Source organism: Epinephelus fuscoguttatus, linkage group LG2, assembly GCF_011397635.1.
Source record: "Epinephelus fuscoguttatus linkage group LG2, E.fuscoguttatus.final_Chr_v1".
NCBI lineage: Eukaryota > Metazoa > Chordata > Actinopteri > Perciformes > Serranidae > Epinephelus > Epinephelus fuscoguttatus.
Window position 1 is genome coordinate 1,463,403 of NC_064753.1, and position 23,724 is coordinate 1,487,126.

Sequence of the window (23,724 nt, forward strand, 5' to 3'; positions counted from 1 at the left end):
TCCCGCCCGCACAACTGCATCTATTTTCACAACACGCCCCACCCCGCCCCGCAGCTATTAACGTAGGACCTGTCTTGCGGCTCTCATGCTTGTATAGCAGGAATTGCACTTCTATAGTCAATGCTGCTGTTGTCTGGTGCACTACCTCACAGAAATTGTCGCAAACATGAGCTTGGCCTTCTTTTCTTTTAACTTTGTACTCTCCCGACCGTAATCTTTCCCGCACTTCTTTCATCTTCACCGCTTCATTGATTCTGGTTTGTTGTGGCCGCTGCTTGGCAGTTTTGTGACGTCAGGTCACAGGTTACGTTACGTAACATGCATTTACCTAACCTACAACAGTGTTGTTAACAAGTAGGCTATGTCCGACATATTTCATCTTTGTTAGAACATGGCACTCTTAAATACTTGATTCTGATTGGTCAATCAACAAAATTCTGCGGTGTTTATTTCTTGAGGTATCACCGCTGCCCTGCTGCTCCGTTGCTAGGGACGCCATAGCAACGGCCTTAGACCGAGGAGCATCAAAATCAGTTAACGTTAGTCCACACAGGCCAAATAGGATCGGAGTGGAAACGAAAACGTATCTACTGAATGTATACACATGCTGCTTTTACTTTTTAATGATTATAACAGTGAAAAAAGGCTGACCCTGCTGTACAGGAACCAGTGAAGGGAAGCAGGGAAACTTTGCTGATATTCAACCAGGTGTGTGTCAACGCATTGTGCGCAGATGAACGTTGTTTGACTTCTTCCGCAGGCCCCCCGACAGTCCAGCTGCCAGTCTGGGTGCTGGGAACAGCATGGGGGTGAAGCTAAACACTGTTCATCTGCACACACACTGTGTTACCTTGATTTCGTTGCTGTGTCAGTCTGAAATCCTGATTATATTCTTCAAATGCATATTGTAGCAACTTGAGATTTCTCCAGGGAGTGCAATTAGCGACAGTGGGAGCGCCATGCCAGTCTAGCTCCGAAACCGAAAGTTTGACTTAGCAACAGTAACTAAGGGGGGCGGGCCTTAGAGAAGGGTGAATTCAATAGGCTATTAATTATCATTAGGCTGCCTTTGCCATGGATAGCCTACAGAGTACAGACACATTTCTTTTTGGGAATTTTGAATCAATAAAACGTGCTTTAATCATTATTTTGTGTCACATCACTGAATGTTTTAGTAGTAAGCCATGTTCTAAGCAGGATAATGTATAGTGAGCCGGTGACTGTTGAAAAATAAGTCCCTTCAGGGGAATGGAACCCCAACGCGCTTCCCTTGTCGGGAGTTATTTTTCAACAGTCACCGGCTCACTATACATTATCCCTTACATGACCCGCCCCACCCGCCCCGCCAATAAAGTGAACATTTCTTGACCCGACCCGATCCGACCCGCGGGTAACCCGTGAGCAGGCTTGTTTGAGATGACTGTGCCTTGCCTGGAGAGTGGATGAGAGCTGGTGGCTGCAGCAGGAGGCGGAGACAACAAGTTGCGGCCAAGTTCAGATTCAGATTCAGAAAACTTTATTGTCTGTCGTAACGGAAAATCTTCTTCGACATGGTTCCACATACAAAACAAGACAATACACTGATTGGGAACAATCGCACAACACAGATTCTGAAAGCAGGCCAAATCCAAATGTCCAGCCTCTGAACTTGCAGACTGAACCCTTGTGGACTTCAGTTGTACGGAGTGTGATGTATTTACTCTCATGGAGGCTGAATCCAAATGGCCAGCCTCTGAACTTGCAGACTCAGCCCTTGTGAACTTCAGTTGTACGGAGTGTGATGTATTTACTGTCATCACGTAAAGTCTGTGAGGGCAGAGACTGCAAGCAGCTGATAGGCAGCCCTCGAGACTGTTTTACTCGTTGCCGTGGAAATGTTAAACTATCACTGCTGTCATATTCATGTCACGTAAGTTGATGAACAGTGCCTACTGATCTGTCCCTGCAGATAACCAGATATAAATCCCATGTGTAGCCTTTTTTTGAGACTAAACAAAAATGTATTAACATATGTCTGTATAACAGACTACATGCGTTCAAAAACAAATGTTTGTAAATAAGGACAAAATATAACTCAATAAATTGGGCATTACTTACAGAACAATCATGAAAATATTATCATTTATCAGTTTGTTCTCAGTCTCCAGTTGTTTTAATTAATCCCACTGACCACAAGTCTTTGTGATGCTAAATACTTCAGTAATTAACAGTCCAATGTTAATATATAGTAGACTACATATAGTTTATGATACAGTTAAAATTGTCAAACTGTGAGTAATTGCGTTGCAGGACGACTAAAGGTGTGCCCCTCAATTTACTGCTTGTGCGGGGCAAAAGTGCTCCTACTAAAAAAAGTTAGTCTGGAGCCCTGACCCATCTATCCATCAATCTATCAAGGAGGAAAACAGACAGATATATATATTATCCACACATACTATGTATCTGTCTGTTGTTGATCCATTGATGAAGCATTAGTGGTTAAATGAGGGATGGATAGATGTTTGGATATCTATCATAGATACATCCATAAACAGTGTACACCTCTAGTATATAGATAGAAATGTATTGAATTAATTGTGTCAAGAAGACTTTTCTAGCAAGTGTTACAACTAACCCTCTGCCTGTTACAATTAACCCCACCCATGGCGTAACAATTCACCACTGCTACTTTTCGGCGCAATTGTAGAAGAAAGGTAAGTTCTAGAACAGCTGTTCATTTGTAGCAGAGATGTGCATGTTGTTAGAATCAAACCAAAAAAATCTCGAATGAATTTAATAACATTTAGCCAAAACTATAATGTGTTAGGGTGTTCCCCCCTTTCCCCTATAGATATGTAAATTGTGTTTTGTTTTGTAGGTTGGAATGGTCTTTTAAATGACAGCTCAGCCTAAAATAAGTCAACAGTTGTCTAATATGGTAAAAAGATTTTTCTGAGAAGTTTCCACCCTCTGTACTCTGTGGAAACTGAGTATTTGTCATTTTGTTGGTGTGAAGAAAAAATTGAGAATCAGTCCAAAATGTCACTAATTGGCAGCTTCAATAGAAGATATACTGTCAGCAGGTGCATTCAAAATTTCCATTTCAGTTTGCCACAGAGACAATGTCAGGGTTTGTGATTACACATTTACATGGTGTAATCCCCCATTTGAGCTACTCCCCCGAATCACCCCTTCACCCATGCTGTGACATGCTGGCATGCTATCATGGCCCTGCTGAATGTGCTGCTCTGAATGACTCATTGTCCCTGTCTGTTTCAGATCTTCTACCCTGAAACCACAGACATTTATGACAGAAAGAACATGCCACGCTGCATCTACTGCATACATGCACTCAGGTAATTGTTTGTCTGTCTCCTTGTACAACCAGGCTGTCAGGCTGTGTGGTTCTGCAGCATGAAGTTTCATTAATAAAGTACTGAAGTTAAACATCACATCAGAAAATTACAAAAACTAAACACCTTGTGGGGATCAACACATTTTAGAAGAGTTTTAGGGGGGGAAATTAGATTTTTTTTTTATGTTTGTTTTTGTATGTGATACAACATATTGTCTCTGTATTGCATGCAGGTGTAACCATCAATACCCTCCCATCTCTCTGTTACCAGCTATTGCAATTAGCATGACTGTGGACACTTCCTCCAAGTTTGTGATGTTTATCCTTCTAAACAGACGCAGTTTTCAGCACAATTGCTTCAGAATCCTGATACTTACTACTAGAGGTGTGCCATACCATCTCGTTCACGATAATACTGGTATCATTTTTATTATGATATAAAAATTCATATCATGATAGGCTACTCACAATATTTCAACTTGTTGGCATATTGACGTCATACTGTTACGCACGGCAACAAGTGTGGCTAAAAGCAAAATTATTTGCAACCCTGCGTGGGTTCCAAAAAGAGGAGCAGCTTCAGTAGTGTAGAATAAACTGCATTGTCCTGAATGTTTTATGAACAGCCCCAAACTTCTTAGACTCTCTAAGCGACTTACCGCTCAGAGGGAACTCATTCAGCGGCTCCTCTGGTAGCAGCACAGTGTCTCTCCCTCTCCTCTCTTGCTGTGCGCACACAGGTTGCGGTGTCATCAAGTGATTTTTGTCATAAACCTTTGGTAATGGAAAACAAAAAAAAAAGACATATATGTGAATATGTAATATTCTGCTACTGAAAGCAATCCTCCTCTCATCTTTCCTTTATGCCAGATGATAATACTCCTCTGTAAGAGACAGATTTTCAGTTGCAGAAATTATTTGAATTCCTCATTCACTGGACTTTTAGTGCTCACACAGCTCAGGCTCATGACTCCCTGTGGGCCACACACATTTGTGGTTTGAGCGTTTTTCAAGCCTGTGACATTTTTATGAGGTGATTAGAGCCGAGGCATTCAGCGGTACAAGCTACAGAGTTCTTACTTTTAATAGAGCATTCTGCCTCAGGTAAAATGGATGCAGGTTCCTTTGGAGTTAGGAAGCCAGCCAATGCAGCAGAGACATGGAGTTACTGTTGTATATGCACCTGCTCTAGGCTGTATGACTGGTCCAAACACAAACTGCACAACACCCAAATGCCACAATAATGCTGCAGAGGTGTGCTCATCAACTGTTTTAATTAAAACACCACAAGAAACGGTTAACATAGTGTGCTGCTGCTGCTGTGATACTAGACCTCAACCGAATCACAGGTTTTATCTCTAAAAATTGGATATCTACTGCAGAACTGCAAGTATTTTATCCTGGACAGCTGTGTAGCAACGTCAGCACAGAGGGTTTCCTGACATTGTTTGAAGAAAAATATATTTTAAATGATTCGTGGCATTGTGGTCAAGACATGATGCTCGGTTTGACCCTGTTATCAAGAGTCAGGCTGGATCTCTGTTCCACCTCCTTTGTCTTCTCTTAAAACTGGGGATGTCAACAGTTAACCATTAATCTTTTTTTTTATTTTTTATTTTTTTTTTTTAACTAAACTGGTTATTCACAAGTTAATGGATGTGGGCCTATCGAAAGCAAAATTAATTGAGACTGACATCCTTACTTCAGACTGTATTTAACTTTGTTGCCTGTTGTCCACATCACTGTAAAATACACACTTTCAACTGTGAACACAGTAGGGCTGCACAATATGAGGAAAATATGCGATACGTGATAACGTTGAATATCAAGGTCTTGTATTTTGATTACTGAGCTGTCTATGTAAGTCACTGAATTCAACCATAAATCATCTTAATAACTGTCTTGTTGCCTAAAACATTGCAATATTTTGAACTATCTAACCAGCAGGTGTTAGCTAGGCTTTATATAATTTCCACACAATGGGGTTAGTTGTTACACGGTGCTACAACTAAGCTGCCTATAGCGCATTTTCTCTATTTTTGCACTTCAAACTTATGTTCAGTTTGAACTGATGTCCTTAATGTAATGACATATACTTTATACTATAGAATTTTTAATTAGTCATGTATCTTACTGATGCAGTTTCACCATTTTGTCAATATTCATTCATTTGATACTCACATTTTGACATGTGGATCTAGATTACCCAATCCATGTACATCTATTCGTACAACCATTGAATGTGGATGATAGACTAACAGATGGATGGATACCTGTACGGATACCTATCCTTCCCCTGATGTAGATGGAGAGAAGCAGTGAGGGAAGTAATTATTTGATCCCCTGATGATGTTGTAAGTTTGCCTACTGACAAATAAATGATCAGTCTATAATTTTAATGGCAGGTTTATTTCAACAGTGAGAGACAGATAATTAACAAAAATCCAGAAAAACACATTGGAAAAAAGTTACAAATTGATTTGCTTTTGATCGAGTGAAATAAGTATTTGATCCCCTTCCAACCAGCAAGATTTCTGGCTCCCACAGACTGGTTATGTGTCCACAAGGCACACAAATTAGTCCTGTCCCTTTCAGAGAGAAGCCTACTCCTAATCTCAGCTCATTACCTTTATAAAAGATACCTGTCCACAGCAGCAATCAATCAACACCATGGCCAAGAACCGAAGAGCTGTCCAAAGACATCAGGGACAAGATTGTAGATCTGCACACAGCTGGAATGGGCTACAAGGCAATCACCAAGCAGCTTGGTGAGAAGGTGACAACAGTTGGTGCGAAGGAAGAAAAGGAAGAAGAAACATAAAATAACTGTCAATCTTTCTCAGTTTGGGACTCCATGCAAGATCTCACCTTGTGGGGGTTCACTGATCATGAGAACTGTGAGCAAACAGCCAAGAACTACATGGGAGGAGCTTCAATTCAATCAATCAATTAATTTTATTTATACAGCCCAATATCACAAATCACAATTTGCCTCACAGGGCTTTACAGCATACGACATCCCTCTGTCCTTATGACCCTCGCAGCGGATAAGGAAAAACTCCCCAAAAAACCCCTTTAACGGGGAAAAAAAACGTTAATGATCTCAAGGCAACTGGGACCACAGTCATCAAGAACAGCATTGGTAGCACACTATGTTGTAATGGACTGAAATCCTGCAGCTCCCACAGATCCCCCTGCTCTGGAAAGCACATGTACAGGCCCATCTGAGGTTCACCATTGAACACCTGAATGATTCTGAGAAGGACTGGGAGAGGGTGTTGTGGTCAGATGAGGCAAAAACCGAGCTCTTTGGCATCGACTCGACTCACCGTGTTCCTCCAGGAGGAGGAATGCTGACTTTGACCCCAAGACCGCCATCCCCACCGTCAAGTATAGAGATGGATGCATTATGCTTTGGGGTGTTTCTCTGCTAAGGGGACAGGACAACTTCACCGCATCAAAGGGAAGATGGATGGGGTCATGTACCATGAAATCTTGGGTGAGAACCTCCTTCCCTCAGCCAGGGCACTGAAAATGGGTCGTTGATGGGTATTCCAGCATGACAGTGACCCAAAACACATGGCCAAGGCAAAAAGGAGTTGCTTAAGAAGAAGTACGTTAAGGTCCTAGAGTGGCCCAGCCAGTCTCCGGACCTCAGTGCCATTGAAAATCTGTGGAGGGAGCTGAAGCTTCGAGTTGCCAAACATCAGCCTTGAACCCTTAAGGATTTGGAGATGATCTGCAAAGACAAGTGGACCAAAATCCCTCCTGAGATGTGTGCAAATGTAGTGGCCAACTACAAGAAACATCTGACATCTGTGGTTGCCAACAAGGGTTGTGCCACCGAGTACTAAGTCTTGTTTTGCTAAGGGATCAAATACTTACTTCACTTGATCAAATGCAAATCAATTTTTAACCTTTTCCTAATGTATTTTTATAGGTTTTTTTTGTTAATTATCTGTCTCTTACTGTTAAAATAAGCCTACCATTAAAATTATAGACTGATCATTTCATTGTCAGTGGGCAAACATACAACATCATCAGGGGATCAAATAATTATTTCGCTCACTGTAGGTATCTACATACACCTATCCATTAGCAATCGAGGAGGAAAACAGACAGATGTATAATATCCATACATACTATGTACTGTATCTGTCTGTGTTGATGCTTCCATTGATGAAGCATTGGTGGTTAGATGACGGGTGGATAGATGTTTTGAATATCTATCATAGATAGATCCATACAGTATAAACCTATAGTATATAGATAGAATTGGATTGAAATAATTGTGTTAAAAACTTTTCTAGCAAGTGTTACAACTAACCACCACCATTCTTTTATTGAACAAACTGAACATGAAACTGAACACAAAAGGCACCAATAAAAAAGTTATACATTACAAGTGCAGTTTTCTACTGATACTTTCAACTAACTCAAAAAAATCCCAGAGTACAACATCACAGTCTTTATACAATGTGTTTGACATCATAATGAAGATAAAAAAAAAAAAACCTCATATATTGTGCTGCCCTAAAACCATTGACTGTAGAGTTCAACATTTTAGCAGTCGCCAGACAAATATGCATAATTGACAAAATGTAAATGGGTAAGTTATATAAAGCCCCCGTACAGTTGTGAAGAGGGGGGAAGATTAAAAAAAAATTGAAAACAATTTAGCTTTTGATTAACTTTTATTTATTTATCTGCATTCATAGGCAAATATCTGTTTATAGAGCATCATGACGCTGTGTATATAGCGTCTCAAGTTGCTCTGTATACTGTGTTGTGTTTCTTAACTTATTGTTTTTCTTTTACAGTCTGTACCTGTTCAAGCTTGGCCTGGCCCCTCAGATCCAGGATCTGTATGGAAAAGTAGATTTCACTGGTGAGCTGGAACACAAGTCTGTGCATCTGTTTTCCTCGTTCTGTCCCTGTTAACCCAATTTTGTCATCTTGAATCCAGAGCATTGCAAATTTTGCCAAAGTTAACATAAAGTTCAGAATGTGTTGAATTTGTCTCCTGCACTGAGAAGAGGAATGTAATTGTGAGGTCATTTCCTGTCAGTTTTTTTTCCCAGCTCACTGTCCCAGGATCATAGTCAGAAATATGATTATCACAACAGTCGGGAAAAAAAATGTCTGTCACTTCCCTAACACAGCCCTCTGTCTGCTAACGCTTACTCATCTGTTCCCTGGGTGCTGTCTTCTCTCCCAGAGGAGGAGATCAACAACATGAAGAGTGAGCTGGAGAAGTATGGAATCCAGATGCCAGCCTTCAGCAAAATTGGCGGGATCCTGGCCAATGAGCTCTCAGTGGATGAGGCTGCATGTGAGAGGGGCTCAGATGTCATGGGGAGGGGGCGGGATCTGATACCTGCAATTAGTTCAGTTCAATTTCTGCTTTCATAGTACAGCAGATACAAATCTGCTTGATCCTCTGGAGGTCATAAGCCATGACATGGATCTGTCAGTCGTTAACCTCAGAAACACTTTATGCTCTGTTTTACTGAATTATTTTTTTAAGCACAAAAGTTCAATTATCAGTCAACTTTCTTCTCTCTGAATCAATTAATAGGTTTATAAACAAAGTGGTCAAAGAGAAAGCTTCATTTTTTAATGTCAAAGATAAGACATAACTACAGCTTAAATGACGGTAGAGCGGGTTGTCCACCAATCGGAAGATTGCCGGCTCCTCCAGTCCGCGTGTCGAAGTATCCTTGGGCAATATACTGAACCCCAAACTGCTCCTGATGGCTGTTTCATCGGTTTTGTAAGAGTGTGAGTAGCAGGTGGCACCTTTTATGGTAGCCTCGGCCAACAGTGTATGAATGTGTGTGTGAATGGGTGAATGGGACTCGTAGTGTAAAAAGCGCTTTGAGTGGTGGGATGATTAGAAAGGTGCAATATAAGTGCAGGTCTATTTACTATTGACAAAGTCATTACTACTTTTACTAAAAGATCTGTACCTCTTCCACCTCTGCATTAGCTTAAAATCCTGTGTGGATAGCCACTAATTAAAGCTGATTTCTCACTTGAAGAGCCGATCTCTATAGCTATGGCAATATCTTTTTGGCCATTGTCTTTATAATGACGAGCTTGTGGGTTGTTTAGCTTGGAATATCTCTCAGCCTTAACAAGTCGAGGTGCCATAGGAGCAGAGAAAAAGAACAGCTATGGGAGCTGGTATGTACAAGCAGAGAGCGAGTGAGGGCAAAATGCATTTAATTCTAGGGGTAGCAAGGTTGGAAATAGGACAGTGGCATGAAGTGCCATGGGACGGTGCTTCTAGCCACTGCTGGTGTGGTGTTTTAAATTGAAAGTAATAGGGGCAAATATTTTGATGCCCACTGTTTGCTGCCGGTGTGTTTTAGTGTCCTCACTGTAGCTTCATATTTAACAGACTGACATGAGAGTGGTATCAATGGTCTTATCAAGTTCTCGGCAAGAAGCCAAATTGGCGTACTTCCCAAAATGTCAATTAAACTATACTTTTAAGTTCAGGCACTAACAGTGCAACAAGATAGAGTATAATATTGTTTGAGTAATACTTCACCTCATCTAAAATTCATATGCAAACTGCTGCTAACCGTCTCCTCTTCATCCTCAGTACATGCTGCTGTGATCGCTATCAACGAGGCCATTGACCAGGGAGTACCAGAGGGCACATTGGCTGCTATGGAGAACCCTAATGCCATGCTTGTCAACCTGGACCCTAGCTCTGCTCGCCAGTACCATGACACACTGTACCAGGCCAAGGGAGAGAAAGTGGCCAACTCCCGCAAACGGGTATGGAGTTGTAAACCTCAGTGATCACAGATGTGCCCAGTGTGCTTCACACAGGTGTCTGATGTCCAGAGACGAATGATTGGTGGCCTCAGGCACATTATACTTGAGAGACCGTCAAATATATAATTAAAAATAGGACAAGCCATTGTCCACTTATAGATTAGAAAGTAATTGAACATACAGCCCAAAGCAGATGAAAGTTTTGGCATCAGACAGATTGAAATGTCACACAAACCACTGGGGCAAAAGGAGTTTAAACAGCCACTACAGTAAAGACAATAGGCTGTAAGATGGACTGACCAGGGACAGGGAGATGAGTAAAAACCTCCATCCTTTTGACAGACTTGCCAACAGTTTCTTGCAGTGACAAATAAATGAAGGATGTGTGATGTGTTATGATTTAAAATGTGAAAAGTTTGTTTTGTCAATAGGTAAGGCAAATTAATGATCAAACATACCCCCAAAATCAGACCAAAAGAACAAAAGTACCCTCTGGAAAGAGATATATTGACTTTGGTGTCCTGCAGGAGGGCTGTGATGATGAGAAGTGGAGCTATTGCTGTTAAATTTAGCTTGCTGTTAAACACATTCTTGTTGCTCTGCTTCAACAGCAAATGGAGAATGCCGGCGCAGAGAGAGATATCTATGATGAGCTTCTCACGCAGGCAGAAATCCAGGGCAACGTCAACAAGGTCAATGGTAAGTCACATTATCACACACACGCACACACACACATACACACACACTTTTTTATTTACTGACTTGTTCATTTGTCTTGGTTCCCATGGTGCAATGGTGAAATGTCAACCTTTCTCCTACAGTGAGCAATGCTTTGAGTGCAGCTGAGCAGGCGCTGCTGTGTGGGGATGAGGAGAAGTTATATGCGGCCCTTAAAGCCATGGGCATTCAAAACCTGCAGGCCCAGAACAAAGGCTGGTACCTCAAACAGCTGCAGGCTGACCGGGAAAATAAAGAGCAGGTAGGGGTCAAGGTGCAAATGAAGCTGTACATTTATTGTCTCTGTCTCTTCAGTGCAGCCTCAAGTATATTTCTTCCTCATCAGGCATCTCCAGGAGAAGCCCTGACTAAGGATGAGTTGCAGTGCGGAGTGGACGCAGCCAATGAATTTGCAGAGGGCTACATAAAAAGTATGCAAATACATTCTAACAAAAATGATCTCATGTTCTGACGGTCATCAGAATCTGTTATAATTAACCTACGTCTGTGTGTGTAGTGTTAAAGGCAGTAGAACGCATCAACGCTGCAATCAGGGCCAGCGTGCCGGAGAAGACGGTGGAAGAGCTGATGAACCCTGATGCTCAGCTGCCTGAAGTCTACCCCAGTGCTGCAGAACTCTACCAGAGAGAGCTCAGCAGCCTGCAGCAGCAAAGCCCAGAGGTACCCACTCTCACAAAGTGAGAAACACAGTCATCCAGATGTAGGACCCACACTTGCATAATTGCATCATTCTTTACAAAAAAACATTTGATCATAAGGCATTTGAGGTTAAATAACAAGATGAGTTGACCTGAATATAAAACCCACTGACCTCGACATCAGTCGGTACCACACTGACGTTTGTATAGTGCTGCATCTGTGATGTGGATATCTGGCCCTCTTTGTTAATAGCAGAGTTTATGTTATGTTGGTTATGTTGAACTAGTGAGACTTTAGTCCTTTTTACACAGAGATGGTGCTATAGAACTGCTACGAAGTCTCTTCTTTGCCAGCGCTTTATGAATAGTACCAATGGCATTAACATGGCAACAACAATCATTTACCGTCCCTGTTATTTGGCGGCTGATCTTGTTCTCTGCTTGGGGGGTAAGGAGCTCCTGGACCTCATTGTTTTCTCAATTTGTAGACATGTTTGGCTGCTGTTCTTCGTCTTTGAGTTAGCTGCTAACTGCTGTTACCTGCTTTTTAAATCTTCCAGCGGTGGGTCACCCGCATAACACATCATTAAAACATCACTCCTGTGCCGCCCATGATCCCGTCTTGCTTTCTGTCCATTTTAGACAGAAGTTGTTTTGGCGCAGTTACTGGCACTTTTGCTGGCTTAAAGGTGAGGAAACTTTGTTCCACCTATTCCACAATTATGCCTTTCATTCAGAACAGTAAGCTAGCATAATGGCGTAAAATGTTCCTGCCTTGAAGAGGTAGTGTGGGGCGTCGGTAGCGTAGTGGATAGTGCAGAGGCGATGCCTCGCTGCAGCGGTCGCAGGTTCGACTCGCTTGCAACCATTTGCTGCATGTCACCCCCCGCTTTCTCTCTAGCTAGACAGTGATCTCTGGCGTCCCAGAGACACTTCCCTAATGCCAGGTCTCACTGCTCCCCGCACCAACCCAACAATCTCCCTTACCTTACTTACACATGGCTTTCTCAGCTCAAACAGCACTGCCTCCTTCAACCAAACCCAGACTCCGTACATGCGAGCTCCAGGTAGAAACAGTGCTGATACTACCTATCCTAGCACACCTTACTTATGCATGGCTTTTTCCAGCCCAAACAGCACTGCCACCTTCAACAAACCCAGGCTCCGTACATGCGAGCTCCAGGTAGAGACTGTACTGATACTACCTTTCCTAGCTCATTCACCATACTCTATTTCACACGCCACATAGCATAACTCCAGTATAAGCTAAAGTTAAAGGAGATAAATAAACTCATATGATCAGCAAACGCACTCACCTTGCAGCATGGTCTCAAACAAAAGGGATTCAAATAGGCCACTCCCACACTTAAATAACCTTCCTCTTCCTGGATTTTCTCCTGAGAGGACTGATTGGTGGACTCTCCACCTGATCTCAATGAGTTATGTACCCTGCTTAGTAGTTCCCCCTGCTGGCCCCCAACTGACATTATTTCTTCTCTTATAGATCCATTGGCTAGCTCTGGCTGCTTCATCTGACATTTCCTTCGCTGTCTTCCTCAAGCTCTGTACCTGCACTCTGAGTTCCCCCAGGAACAAGACAGCTGATCTTGCTATGAATCCCCTACACCCCACTTCCACTGGACAGATCCTAGTTTTCCATCCTCGCTGCTCAGCTTCTGCTCCTAAGTCTGCATATCTAAGCTTTGTTTTTTCATAGGCTTCTTCCACTGAGTCTTCCCAAGGATCTGTCAGCTCAATGAAATAAACTATCGGTTGACTCACTGACCACAACACTGTCAGGCCTCTGCTTGGTACAAACTATTTCCTGGGGAACAACAAGCTTTCCCCCTAAATCTACTTGCATTTCCCAATCACAAGCACCTTCTAGGCGGCCACACCCTTGCCTCCTTACTGACTTATCCCTTCTGTATTTCTCCCCCTCACAGACAAACTGAATTGCTAAACTCCTATTCTTAACACCTTCTGAATTTACCTGTCTTCGTTTCCCTTCTATGCCTGCAGCTAAACATTTCAACACCTGGTTATGTCACCATGTATATCGGCCTACCCACAGTTTTAGGTTCTGGGGGGTTGGTAACACATCGTATGTAGCCCCTACCAGGAATCTAATACGATTCTCCTCCATACTCCACAGGTCCCTCCAACTAAGCTTCCTCTTCTCTACACTTTACCAATTCAACCACTGTCACTGTTTAGCCTGGGCCACTACATTTGCACCCCTTATATATATGTCGTAGCCATCACAAAACAACGTAAGGCACAATAATTTACTTTTAGAACAATATCTTACTTTTTCAAACTAAAGTGTTGACCGTCCAATCGTCTGTCCGTCATTATTACTTTCATTAATGTTGTTGTAAGCTACTGTCATTACCGTCTGTCCTGCATCTCTCTCTGTCTCTCTCTCTCTCTTTTTCTGTCTCATTGTGTCATAGGGATTACTGTTAATTTATTATGCTGATCTGTTCTGTACGACATCTATTGCATGTCTGTCCGTCCTGGAAGGGGGATCCCTCCTCAGTTGCTCTTCCTGAGGTTTCTACTGTTTTTTTTCCCCGTTAAAGGTTTTTTTGGGGGGGAGTTTTTCCTTATCCGCTGCGAGGGTCATAAGGACAGAGGGATGTTGTATGCTGTAAAGCCCTGTGAGGCAAATTGTGATTTGTGATATTGGGCTTTATAAATAAAATTGATTGATTGATTGATTGAGGTGTGTGACACCATTGGTCTGGAAACCATGCATCTCAAAAAGACAGTGGTTCAACATACAGACGGCCTATGTCATCCCAGAGGTCAACAATGCCTGGACAGTACACAATGAGGTTGTACTGAGTGCCGTATGTGATGAACCACTAATTATGTCAGGAGGCTGCAGATATGACAGCCCAGGTCACAATGCTTTGTATGGCACCTACTTGCTCCTGGACATCAAGTCAAAGTTGGTGGTGGCATAGAAAACTGTAAAAGTCACAAAGGTGAAGAACAGTTATTGGCTTGAGGTGGATGGTCTGGAGAGGTGCCTTTCCAAGGTGGGAGAGTATGATGTGGCCATATCTGTTTTGGCAACCGACTGCCACCCATTGGTACAGGAAGTCATGCCTCAGGAGTATAAATGCATACAGCATGAGTATGACCTCTGGCACACTGTGAAGTCTGTCAAAAACGACTGCTGCAGTGCCACAATGAGGAGTTGTCCGAGTGGATCAGAATGATCACAAACCATCTCTGGTTTTGTGTCACAACATGTGAGGGAAATATGACAAAGTTAAAGGAGAAGTGGATCTCAGTCCTGCATCACATAACCAATGTGCACCACTGGGTGTCTGGTGAGACAATCACAAAGTGTTAGCACCCTACCTACACCCCTGAGGAAGAGAGTCAGCGTCCATGACTCCTCCCTAGCTCTGCTGCCTTTCAGCACCTGCAAAAGATAATGCTTGACAAGCAGCTCCTGAAGAAACTGGAAAAATCCACCCAAGGCCTTCACACAGGACAGCTGGAAAGTCTTCACTCTTTGTACACAAAGTACGCAACAAAGAGGAAGAAATTTCTGAGGGAGAGTTTGGAGGCACGTCTGCGTATTGCTGCACTGGATCACAACAGTAACATGAACAGGGAGACAGCTACAACAAAGAAAGGTGAGGAGCAACATAAACACCAGTACTCAAAGGCTGCTCAACAGTATGTGATGATCCCACTGAAAGTGGACAAGGATTATTCGTTCAGGAAGAACATTGTGGCAGGAGTGATCACTAGGTGTAAAAGTCCACACCCATCCGCGTAACATTACAGGAGCTGAAAACTGAGACTCTAATCACCCTGGCCCAGCACAAAGGTGTGGAAAAACCAGAGAAGGCACTGTCTGTTGCCAAGCACCTGAGCAGATTTACATCCTCACAGCACCATAACACAGCTCACTGAGGAAGAGCAGAAAGATCAACACTAAACAATAAGTTCCTTAACAAGTTCAGCTGACTAACTGATTGATCCATAATTGTTCCGTTATTATAAGAATTAAGAATCAGAATTAATTTTGAGAAAAAAATATTCAAATTCAGAGTTCTATGGATTTCCATTACTGTAGGAACCCTGCAGAATGTTCTTTTGGTTTAACATATTTTTATATTCTGTTTTGAGATTGTAATCCAGTCTCCATCCTCTGTTTACAGTTCAAATCACTTATGTACAGTACAGGCCAAAAGTTTGGACACACCTTCTCATTCAATGCGTTTTCTTTATTTTCATGACTATTTACATTGTAGATTCTCACTGAAGGCATCAAAACTATGAATGAACACATGTGGAGTTATGTACTTAACAAAACAAGGTGAAATAACTGAAAATATGTTTTATATTCTAGTTTCTTCAAAATAGCCACCCTTTGCTCTGATTACTGCTTTGCACACTCTTGGCATTCTCTCCATGAGCTTCAAGAGGTAGTCACCTGAAATGGTTTTCCAACAGTCTTGAAGGAGTTCCCAGAGGTGTTTAGCACTTGTTGGCCCCTTTGCCTTCACTCTGCGGTCCAGCTCACCCCAAACCATCTCGATTGGGTTCAGGTCCGGTGACTGTGGAGGCCAGGTCATCTGCCGCAGCACTCCATCACTCTCCTTCTTGGTCAAATAGCCCTTACACAGCCTGGAGGTGTGTTTGGGGTCATTGTCCTGTTGAAAAATAAATGATCGTCCAACTAAACGCAAACCGGATGGGATGGCATGTCACTGCAGGATGCTGTGGTAGCCATGCTGGTTCAGTGTGCCTTCAATTTTGAATAAATCCCCAACAGTGTCACCAGCAAAACACCCCCACACCATCACACCTCCTCCTCCATGCTTCACAGTGGGAACCAGGCATGTGAAATCCATCCGTTCACCTTTTCTGCGTCTCACAAAGACACGGCGGTTGGAACCAAAGATCTCAAATTTGGACTCATCAGACCAAAGCACAGATTTCCACTGGTCTAATGTCCATTCCTTGTGTTTCTTGGCCCAAACAAATCTCTTCTGCTTGTTGCCTCTCCTTAGCAGTGGTTTCCTAGCAGCTATTTGACCATGAAGGCCTGATTCGCGCAGTCTCCTCTGAACAGTTGTTCTAGAGATGGGTCTGCTGCTAGAACTCTGTGTGGCATTCATCTGGTCTCTGATCTGAGCTGCTGTTAACTTGCGATTTCTGAGGCTGGTGACTCGGATGAACTTATCCTCAGAAGCAGAGGTGACTCTTGGTCTTCCTTTCCTGGGTCGGTCCTCATGTGTGCCAGTTTCGTTGTAGCGCTTGATGGTTTTTGCGACTCCACTTGGGGACACATTTAAAGTTTTTGCAATTTTCCGGACTGACTGACCTTCATTTCTTAAAGTAATGATGGCCACTCGTTATTCTTTAGTTAGCTGATTGGTTCTTGCCATAATATGAATTTTAACAGTTGTCCAATAGGGCTGTCGGCTGTGTATTAACCTGACTTCTGCACAACACAACTGATGGTCCCAACCCCATTGATAAAGCAAGAAATTCCACTAATTAACCCTGATAAGGCACACCTGTGAAGTGAAAACCATTTCAGGTGACTACCTCTTGAAGCTCATTGAGAGAATGCCAAGAGTGTGCAAAGCAGTAATCAGAGCAAAGGGTGGCTATTTTGAAGAAACTAGAATATAAAACATGTTTTCAGTTATTTCACCTTTTTTTGTTAAGTACATAACTCCACATGTGTTCATTCATAGTTTTGATGCCTTCAGTGAGAATCTACAATGTAAATAGTCATGAAAATAAAGAAAACACATTGAATGAGAAGGTGTGTCCAAACTTTTGGCCTGTATTGTACATATGTTATATATCATATTACTGGAATAGGTCTTTCTTGCAGACAGTATTGATGTGTGAATTTTCCACAATTATAATATTAGTGCAAGTCCGAGCTCAGTTCAGTGTCAGACGCTTTTGTCATTAAATCACTACAATAATAATAATAATAACAACAACAACAACAACAACAACATCAATAATAATTCGAGAAGCAATTTCTGAAGAAATTGCGGGTGTGAATGCTGCGAGCTGAAGCCACGCTGCAATGCTGCCTTGAATACAATAAAGTTTGAATGATTTGAATGTTTGAAAGTTTGTTGAAAAGCTGACGCCACACTGAATAGCTGCCTATTATAAAATAAAGTTTGAATGATTTGAATATTTGAATGTTTTACTGAGATTTATGAAATCCAATATGGCTGCCGCCTAGTGACGCCACAATATGCAAATTAGATGAGTTACTTTACTCCCATCAAATTCCTCTTCCTTTATTTAGAGGATGAGATGAAAAAAACAGCACAAAACAAAAGAAATGTACTGTGTAAACATGTTAAAAATGCTGTTTTACTGAGATTTATGAAATCCAATATGGCCACCGCCTAGTGACGCCACAATATGCAAATTAGATGAGTTAATTTACTCCCATCACAAACTTTGGGTCATGATGAATAGTTTTCTCATTTACAGTATGCCTTTATCTCTCACCACTTTCATGCGAAAGCCTTTTGAAATGTTGAAATGAATATTTTCCTCAAATAACTCTGGCAACTAAAGGGTTAAAATGGAGATTCTGCCCCTGTCATGTCTGAATGTAAGATGTAGACACACACACACACACATCATGTTTCTGTGAGTTTGTGTGGCACAGCGGTTGCCATGGTAATAAACTAGGTGCACCTGGCAGAAGAGCAGAGAGAGACAGACAGAACACAGATAAGAGAGCTCTTTTAGAGGAGATTTAACTCCTCGAACAAATTCTTCGCATACCCAAAGCGTTGGTCCCATCATGAAAATAAAGCGATGGTGAGAGACAGCCACTTGTCGTGAACGCACGTGTCGTGTTTTATATTTCTCAAGTCCAAAATGGGGTCACCAGAGCGAGTTACAAATGTGTTGCACCTCAGCTGTTTCCAGAAATTTCTCCTCTCAGATTACATGGGAGTGAATGAGAAAAAAATCGGCGCTCCCTTCGCTTTGGAGCCGCTCAGCAAAAATGTGTACATGTGACAGATTCCATGTCAACATTTCTGTGAGCAGGACAAATTTTCCTACGTTTTGTGGTATAAATTGTGTATGTACAGTGAAAATTGTGGCCGTATGAGCGAGTTGAAGAGAAAATTCAAGTATGAGTAGAGTTCTGTGTGTGTCTGTGTGTGCAGCCGTTGCCATGGCGATTCCTGACTTGCCTGCGCTTGAGGGGCACACAGACAGCTCATGAGAGAGCAGAGGAGCAAAGGCTGTTTTTAATGGGTTTTCACTCCTTGAACAAGTTCTTCCCATACCCAAACCGTTGGTCCCATCATGAAAATAAAGTGATTGTGAGAGACAGCCACTTCTTGTGAACGCACGTGTCGAGTTTTATATTTCTCGAGTCCAAAATGGGGTCACAGGAGCGAGTTACAAATGTGTTGCACCTCAGCTGTTTCCAGAAATTTCTCCTCTCAGATTACATGGGAGTGAATGAGAAAAAAATCGGCGCTCCCTTCGCTTTGGAGCCGCTCAGAAAAAATGTGTACGTGTGACAGATTCCATGTCAACATTTATGTGAGCAGGACAAATTTTCCTACGTTTTGTGGTATAAATTGTGTATGTACAGTGAAAATTGTGGCCGTATGAGCGAGTTGAAGAGAAAATTTCTTGATTAATTTTCAGCTGCTCTTCACTCTAGTGATGACATCACCCACTCTAGCTCACGCAATACACACCCATTATAAAGTCTGAGAAGGGCTGAAAACTTCATGGATTTTAAACTGATTTTGTAGAAAAACTAAAAGAGATATTGAAAATTTGAATTACTTCCTGAAAGTCGACAACAGCGTCAACATTTGAGAGTTGGAATGGAGTTTCTACGTCAATGTATGAATTCGTGATTCGTGGGTGAAGATGAGTGAGTTTGAAGGATTTTCTCATTGACTTCCATTATAACAAAGTTTTAGAAAACGCTGAATATTTTTGAAAGTTTAAATGGTATTGAAAAGTTGAATCATATGTAAAATGTCAGCAAAATGATGAATATTTTCCATTTTGAATGGAGTTTCTAGCTGAAAGTATGAATGGGTAGTCACAGTTTGAAAAAAGGTGAAATTTTTAGATTTTTGAGGATTCCGTAATGCATTCCCAATGGGAAAAGGATTTGGGAAAATCGTAAATATCTCGGAAAGTATGAACGTTAGGAAAAAACTGAATACATCCGTGAATGTCCTAATTCAGCTGAACGTTTTCATGTTTGAACGGTTTTAATCGGTTGAAGTTTGTGGAACTAGTAGCGGTCCAACCGTTTTGGCTCCATCCGCTTTAATAGAAGTGGGAATTTTAACGTTGAATTCCCGGGAAAATATGAACGTTATGGAAAAATATGAAAGTTTCCGATAATGTCCTAATGAAGCCAAATCAGAAGAAGTTTGAATGGTTTAAATCGGTTGAAGTATGTTGAAGATAATTGATGTTGAAAAACGCGGCAGAATAATAATAAGAAGAAGAAGAAAAAGAAGAAGAAGAAAAATAAAGAATTTGGTAGTAGAAGAACATAGGTTGTGAATGCTTGCAGCATTCACACCCAATTATAATAATAATTATTTGATGATAAACTTTCAGACATGTATTAGAGCAACACAACTACTAAATAGCATTTAAATGCACATTCAGCCACTCATTAAATGTAAACAGTAAATCATATTTAATGGGAAGCACTTAAAAATCATCATACATATAGGCATACTCAAATCCATGGTACCCTGGGGAGGGAAAAACAGCCCTGATGGAGCTGACCACACAGGCTGGAATTGGGATCTGGTTCGTCTTCCCCAAATGGCCCCTGTCCCAGAGGGTAAACTGCCTGTATCATAGAGCTTATCAGTCTATTGGTGTGCATGTTGTATAAATCTTATTATATAATGACGAAAACTCTGTCTGTCATTGGGTGTGTGTGGATGTGTCTGTTCCACGTTTTTCTCCTCACAATTTGGCACAGTGGTAGAGGGTAATGGGAGGATGCGAATGAAGCAATATTACAACAGTTGGCCAAAGGGGGGCTCTATAGCAACCAATTGAATTTGCAAACTTTGAATGGGCATACCACATGCCCCGTATGTCGTAGAGACATACGGGGCATGAGGCACAGAGATGGCACAGAGATGCCTCTCTTGGCACAGAGATGCCTCTCTTCATGAAGAACAAATTTGCCTCAAGAACCCATAACTTGTGGTTATATAGATTTTCCGCCATTTTGAATTTTTTGAAAAACACTTAAAATCGATCTCTTCCTGGGAAGTTTGACCGATCTGCATGAAACTCGGTGAACATAATCTAGGGACCAATATCTAAAGTTCCCTCTTGGCAAAAGTTGGAAAACGTACTAAAACTGAGCTTCTATAAGGCAATGACTTTAACCTCAACTACTAATGTACAGTTTTAGCCCACTAACTATCCCACTAAGTTGGAAAACGTACTAAAACTGAGCTTCTATAAGGCAGTGACTTTAACCTCAACTACTAATGTACAGTTTTAGCCCACTAACTATCCCACTCTTGGCAATGGTACTACTGTACTTTCAATAAAACAATCGTATTATCAAATTCATAAAAACTCTGTCTGAATAAATTGCTCTTCTTAATGGGTTCAGTTGACTATTTAATCTCCAATTTCCTATGACCTGTATCCCAAACACACACCATGTGAAACTGCGCGTGGGCAACTGTGCACTCAATGCGTATGGACTAGTATAGGTATGTTTTCCGTTTTTTTTTTCATTGTGACCTGACGAAGATCCAAGTAGGATCAAACATTGTCATTATTAAACTTTTGTGGCTTGGAGTAAGTGTGCAGAAGTTACCTTTTTTTAACAGTTTTAGTATAATCACATGTATCCATACATTTCCTCTCCAGAACTGTCTGCTATTCATGCAGTCTCAATTTTTTAAGCGAAAGATATAACAGGGCGTCTTTTTTCTTTTATATATGTACACTCGTTAGAGAGTGAAAATTCATTTGGTAATTTATGTTAACTTGAGCCTTGCTTCATATCCACTTTTATGTATTGTTCTATATCTCCTACAAAGTACAAAATATTGAATCATACCTTTCAGATTCCAGACGTCAACTGTGTATTGCTGATCTCACTCAGAAGTTATTGAGGACGAACCCGACTGAATGTCTGAATATCCGACATTAAACTGTCTACGTTACAGTGTTTTGACAGCGGTTTCCCAAACGTTGGTTTCGTAATGTGCGCAACATGATGTAAACAAACTACGTATAGAAAGCATTCATATGGCATTATATTGTTATGTCAGGCCTCACAGACATGTTCCGCATCTCACTGGCTCATTCACCAGTACCAGTATGTAACATAGTCAGCTATGTGAACCAGCGAACTAACGTTAGGTACCGTTATTGATAGCTAACAGCTGTTAGCGTCAACTAGCTAACGCTAAGGGTTAGCTAGTAATTAGTACCGGAGAACTGACATAAACAAAGACATTTCGGTCAGACAACAACTATATGTAAACAAACTGCACGTGGAAACATTGTTCGCATTGTATGTTATCATATTCCTGTCTCTGGCCAACACCATGTAGCATGTATTTGTTTTCTTTACTGCATATGGTTACTGGCTCATTCGCCTGTGGTTACAGCTAGCTTGACTTTTTTTTTAAATCAACTTTATTGAATGTAACAACATTACAAATTCATCATATGCATCAGAGAATAGAAAAGGAGAAAATTATATAAATAATATATAATAAAAAAGTAAATGAAGTACACAGAAGTTAAAAAATAAAATAAATAAATAAATAAAATAATTAGTAAACACGAGTATTTTCAAATAAAGACATTAAACATACCACAAACACTGATCGTTTTAAGAGATTTTTTTGATTTGCGAATGAGATAGAGTTGCTATGTATTGTTCTATTTCTGATTTGAATACCAAAAAGAGGTTTTTGTTTTGAGAATTTACACTTATGAATGTGGAATTTGGCAACAAATAAGATTAGATTTGTGAGAAAAAAAGCATCAATGTCCTTCTTATTATAGTCAAAATAGCCAAAAATGACATTTTGGTAGTATAGAGTAAAATTTGGGAAAATATTATTGATGACAAATGAATTAATGTCATGAATTAATGTTAATGTTAATTTTAATAGTTAATGTGTAAATTCACAAGACCAAAATAAGTGTGAGATGGTTTCCGGGTGCAAACCACAGAAAGAACAGTTCACATCAATGTCCTGTTTAAACTTTTGTAAGAGCACTTTAACTGGGTAAAACCTGTGAAGCAGCTTGAAAGGGACTTCTTTGGTTTTGTTTGTTAAAAGAAACTTCTGTGGTAGGGACCAAATTTTATCCCAGTCAATGTTAGAGACAGATTTACTCCAGAAGAAGATTGCAGGGGAGGTGGAGACTAGATCTTGACTAGATTGGGACTGTTAGTCAACAAAACAATGTGAAGACATCACCTTGGCTCTAGGAACTATTTATGGAGATTTTCATAATTGTTTTATGTTGTCATAAACAAATGAGACTGCGAAAGAAGTAGTGGTTAGTTGGTGCTCCACAAGCAAATTACTTTACTTTTCCGGAGGTAGCTGTTTATTAGTAGTTAGAACTTATTACATAGTCTACCTGTAAGCCATACAGTATATATCATTCCCAGTCTTTTTTAGCCGTATTTAGGGCTGAATATTATTCATAATCACGATTTTGGCTTCGCACAATTATATGAACATGATGAACATTTTGATGTTTAAAATGCATGTATGCTATGCTCTGCTACATATCAAATCAAGAGCCTCCTCATATTAGAGCAACCTCCACTTTTAAAGAGCTGTCATGGTGCTACACGCGCATCCCACAGCAGCAGCCTGTAAAAAAATATTCCGGAATGCTATGACTGCAGACGGGCAAAACAAAAGTCATCTGTCATCAACCATCATCATTGGCTGTTTGGAAGTATTTTGGATTTCTGAGAGAACAAATCATGTGCAAATAGTGCATGAGATGTGTATTTGCGCAGCAAAGCAACACAACAAACTTGCAGCTGAAAAAGCCCAAAATCTGCAATGCAATAAATGCATGAAGGCCAAGAAGAATATTGTCTCCAAGGTCACCCCACTGATCAGTCCCCGTCAACTCACGCATCCATGACAGTGACGCTACAACACATCACAGTACCATGTCTGCAGTGAA

The 23,724-nt window shown here is 41.1% G+C and overlaps 1 protein-coding gene across 1 annotated transcript in view; it reads left to right on the forward strand.

Annotated features, from left to right (window-relative positions):
- The window catches only part of iqgap1 (IQ motif containing GTPase activating protein 1), a 144,958-nt gene that overhangs the window by 69,676 nt on the left and 51,558 nt on the right, over positions 1 to 23,724 (forward strand). The window contains exons 5-12 of the mRNA XM_049602676.1: positions 3,259 to 3,335; positions 8,155 to 8,222; positions 8,553 to 8,666; positions 9,945 to 10,123; positions 10,735 to 10,822; positions 10,945 to 11,102; positions 11,187 to 11,271; positions 11,358 to 11,521. Coding sequence (XP_049458633.1) covers positions 3,259 to 3,335; positions 8,155 to 8,222; positions 8,553 to 8,666; positions 9,945 to 10,123; positions 10,735 to 10,822; positions 10,945 to 11,102; positions 11,187 to 11,271; positions 11,358 to 11,521 — 933 coding nt within the window. The remainder of the gene's footprint in view (positions 1 to 3,258; positions 3,336 to 8,154; positions 8,223 to 8,552; positions 8,667 to 9,944; positions 10,124 to 10,734; positions 10,823 to 10,944; positions 11,103 to 11,186; positions 11,272 to 11,357; positions 11,522 to 23,724) is intronic.